General features: G+C 35.2%; 1 protein-coding gene across 1 annotated transcript; it reads left to right on the top strand.

Annotated features, from left to right (window-relative positions):
* Nucleotides 1-378: 378 nt before the first annotated feature.
* HOXA9 (homeobox A9) lies at nt 379-4,380 on the top strand. The gene is made up of 2 exons (XM_040352916.1): nt 379-1,774; nt 3,209-4,380. Exons 1-2 carry the CDS (start codon nt 1,225-1,227, stop codon nt 3,445-3,447), a joined length of 789 nt encoding a protein of 262 aa, XP_040208850.1. The 5' UTR covers nt 379-1,224; the 3' UTR covers nt 3,448-4,380.
* Nucleotides 4,381-4,736: the final 356 nt, after the last annotated feature.

The following is a 4,736-nucleotide window of genomic DNA, read 5'->3' as shown; positions in this document are numbered from 1 at the left end:
TACTCTTTACAGGGTGACTATCTAGAATAGCACTGTGCAAAGGAACAAAATTAAGAAAATATATTTATCTAGTCTTGGTTATTTTTTTACTATTTACAGGGTGACTATCTAGAATAGCACTGTGCAAAAGAACAAAATTAAAAAAAAAATTGAATCTAGTCTTGGTTATTTGTTTACTATTTACAGGGTGACTATCTAGAATATCTCTGGGCAAAGGAACAAAAATAAAAAAATATATTAATTTAGTCAGTGTCATTTTTTTTACTATTTACAGGGTGACTATCTAGAATAGCACTGTGCAAAGGAACACAATTTAAACAATTTATATTAGTCAGGGTTTATCTAGAATAGCACTGTGCAAATGAACAATATAAAAAAAAAATTAATTTAGTCAGGGTTTATGTTTTACTATTTACAGGGTCACTATCTAGAATAGCACTGTGCAGAGGAACACAATTAAAAAAATATATTAATTTAGTCAGGGTTTATTTTTTACTATTTACAGGGTGACATTCTAGAATAGCACTGTGCAGAGGAACAAAATTAAAAAAATATATTAATTTAGTCAGGGTTATTTCTAATTATTTGCAGTGTGATTCTAAAATCTAAAATGTAGAACTGCACTGAAAAGACTTATAAATAAGAGATTTGCTGCAATGTTAGTATACCAAAGCACAATAGTAAATAGGGATATTGCAGGATGTGTCCTTCTACAAATGCACAAACCTATAAAATATATAACTAACCATATAAAGCCCATTAGAGCTCACGTATAGCTATGTGCATCATATAGATGACTCCATATTCCCTGTTTAAATAAATGTGGAAGAGTTTCTATGGAGAATACCTACATCCTACTGCGTGATTAATAATGATGTAAAATAGTCCCTGAAATGGTAGCAAAATAAAAAGAAGAAAAAAAAATGTGATCTTTTAATCTCAGTTGGCCACAATTAAAGGGGACTACATTGTATAACTGAAATATCCTTTTGCATAAAAACATATGGCTTTGCTATAAAAAATTATGACTGGAAAACACTGACCCATTAATAGCCTGCGGACTGATTTATACCTTATTGTTCTGCTGCGCAGTCACATGGCTCCAGCAGCCAATAGGAATGCAGTCTGCCTTCAACTTATTAGGTGACTGTACTTCTTTGTAGGACCAAGTTGTTACATGAAATCTGCAGTTTCATAATTTCAGGAGGTCCTTTGCTCTGTTCTATGGCCATGTCGACTTCTGGGACTCTGAGCAATTATTATGTGGACTCTTTTATAATTCACGAGGGGGACGAGCTGGTCCAGTCTAGGTATGGCTCTGGCTCTCTGGCTCAGCCACCCAGGCAGGCAGCCCTGGGAGAACATTCTGAATACAATCCGTGCAGCTTCCAATCTAAAACGTCAGTGTTTAGCAGCCCATGGAACCCAGTGCACCCTCAGACTGCCAATAACGTGTACCACCCCTATGTGCACCACCAAGCACCCCTAACAGCTTCAGATGGCAGCAGGTATATGCGATCCTGGCTGGATCCCATGCCAGGATCATTGTCTTTCCCAGGCTTACCATCCAGCAGACACTATGGTATTAAACCTGAGCCTCTCCCCAGCAGCAGGAGGGGGGATTGCACCACGTTTGAGGCTCACACTCTGTCTTTGTCTGATTATGCCTCTGCCTCTCCGGCTGCTGACAAGGAAAAGCAAAATAACGACGGTGGCTTTGCTGCCAGTAGTGGAGAAAGCCTTACAAATGCAGAGAAGCCTCCCATTGACCCAAGTAAGTGAATCAAATATTTACCTATGCAAATTATTGATGTACTGGATAGCTACAGGGAAACAGATCTGAGATCTTTGCAATATGCAAATGTAGCTGTTGGAGATTGCTCTGCTGGGCTGTAACTAGAGCTATAGGTTATCAATGGACCCAGTGCAAGTCCCATTTCAATATCTGCATTCGAATTGGCGCTTTGACGGGAATAAATAATTCATCATGCAATTTTGTTTTCAATTTCCTTTAGAATTGCTTTAATATGTAGTGCAAGGGCCTGCCTCCTTGCATAGTGTTTAGGTCTGACCTCATATTATATGGTTTTGGTAAATTGTACAAGAAAATTGTATAATGTATGGCCAGCTTTAGACACTTTGCGATTTATTTACTAAGGCTGGAGAGTGCAAAAACAGGCTAATTTCTGCATAGAAACCAATCAGCTTCTAGCTTCAGCTTGTTTAATTAAGCTTTGGCGATAAAACATGGAAGCTGATTGGTTTCCATGCAGAAGTGAGCCTGATTTTGCACTCTCCAGCTTTAGTAAATAAACCCATGTTTCACTTCTGTATGGATGATCTGATGTTTATATTACACACACACACACACACACACACACACACACACACACACACACACACACACATATATATATATATATATATATATATATATATATATATATATATATATATATATATATATATATAGATCTATGCATTGTGCATTCATCACATGACCATTACCGGTTTGGTTATCAGTAAGTATTTAGTATGCGCTAATATCTATCTATCTATCTATCTATCTATCTATCTATCTATCTATCTATCTATCTATCTATCTATCTATCTATCTATCTATAGACACAAATCCCTCTAGTTTAGCTAATAGAAAAAAACAACAACATCAGATGAATTCTATAAATAATTGGGGTCTACCATGCAGCAGTAGAGAAGAAGGTGGGCGTGGGATGATCTATCTATCTTTCTATCTATCTATCTATCTATCTATCTATCTATCTATCTATCTATCTATCTATGTATCTATCTATCTATCTATCTATACAAAATCCATCTAGTTCAACCAATAGAAAAAAAAAACTAACTGGGGTCAATCATGTAGCAGTAGTGAAGAAGGTGGGCATGGGGTGATGGATAGATAGATAGATAGATAGATAGATAGATAGATAGATAGATAGATAGATAGATAGATAGATAGATAGATGGATATGCAAGTAAATCTAGTTCAACCAATAGAAAAAAAAGAACTGTATCAATGAATGGGGTCAATCGTGTAGCAGTAGAGAAGAAGGTGGGCGTGGGGTGATCTTAATGCATATTTTAGGATATGCCTCAGTAGGGCAGCACTATCCATGCATGCATCTTTTTTTGTATAGGGCATTGTAAACATGACTTGAAAAATGTCCTCTCTTCTCTTCTTCTTCAGACAACCCAGCAGCTAATTGGCTGCATGCAAGATCCACCAGGAAAAAACGCTGCCCTTACTCCAAGCACCAAACCCTGGAACTGGAAAAGGAGTTTTTATTTAATATGTACCTCACAAGGGACAGGAGGTATGAGGTGGCCAGAGTCCTCAATCTTACAGAAAGACAAGTTAAAATTTGGTTCCAGAACAGAAGAATGAAAATGAAAAAAATTAACAAGGACCGACCAAAGGACGATTGAAGCAGTGGATGGATTTACTCAAACAAGCGATTCTACTGTATCCAGGCCTCATTTTTTTTCCCTTCTGATAAAACATTGATCACTTTAACAAAACCAAGAACCATTACAGTCATGGTTTACGAGTGCTATCAAAGAGGTACTGTTTATTCCTTAAATTATTTCACGAACATGGCAAAGGGGCATTAGGGTTGGGCTGGCTTACAAAAAAAAATCTACCTGTTCTACTTCTACAAAACAGACTACCTTACTATTGTGCACAATTATATATTGACTGTACAGACTAGCCGAGTAGTAGTTATAATTATTATAATTATTATTATTTGCTCTTTGTGCAGCAGGGAAGTCTGCTGGTATACTTGAATAATGTGTTTTATGTAGTGAATCTGTGACCGATTTATGTGCGTGAATGTCGTACAAAACTGCGATCTAGGATTAAATTGAAACTCAGGTTGTTTAAAATAAGGTTAGTTTTAGTACACAAGCTTGTAACGTTATTTGTTCTCTCGTTATATAGAGATATATATATATATATATATATAAAAAGCTGTTGGAAGAAATGTCCGATTGATCTATAAAATATTCACCTCAGTAAATGTGGCAATCAAACGACTGCAACAATCTGAAATGTTGTCTACGATTAGGTGTACCTCTAACGCCAGTCCTGTATATTGTCTAGAAATAAAAGATAATGGACTATTTAGCTTGATAATGTGCTAGACTTGGCACAGAGGAGCTGATGTTCAAACTCGATCTACATATATATGCATTAATATATATGCAGAGGGAGGGTTCTACTACCTATAGCTTGTGTTATGTCCTACTTGCTCACTGTATTGAAGCTAAATTTATTAAGAATAATAAATTATACACAGTAACATTAAATTGGGTATATTTCTATCTTTAAACAATAAAATAATAATAATTTATTCCTAACAGAACTCTTTATATTTACAATAGTTACCTCATGGCCTGTTGACCAAATTATTGTGCTGAAAATATATTCTTTTTTTTTTTTTTTTAATAAAATATTTTTGTTAGTTGTGATAATGCTATTTATGTTATTATTCCACAGGGCAGTAATTCGTGTTATATTTTTTAGTATAAAGTAAATTTAATGTTTTTACAATATGCATCTCTCTTTCTCTCTCTCACCCTTTTCTCTATCTATCTATCTATCTATCTATCTATCTATCTATCTATCTATCTATCTATCTATCTATCTATCTATCTATCTATCTATCTATCTATGTATCTATCTATCTATCTATCTATCTATCTATCTATCTATC

The sequence above is a fragment of the Rana temporaria genome, chromosome 5, assembly GCF_905171775.1.
Source record: "Rana temporaria chromosome 5, aRanTem1.1, whole genome shotgun sequence".
Classification (NCBI taxonomy): Eukaryota; Metazoa; Chordata; class Amphibia; order Anura; family Ranidae; genus Rana; species Rana temporaria.
Note: the sequence above shows the minus strand (reverse complement) of the source record. Positions and strands in the feature narration are given on the sequence as shown.

Coding starts and splice junctions, on each gene's coding strand:
- HOXA9 (XM_040352916.1), top strand. CDS start 1,225: ATGGCCATGTCGACTTCTGGGACTCTGAGCAATTATTATGTGGACTCT. Junction 1,775..3,208: donor GAAGCCTCCCATTGACCCAA/GTAAGTGAATCA, acceptor CTTCTTCTTCAG/ACAACCCAGCAGCTAATTGG.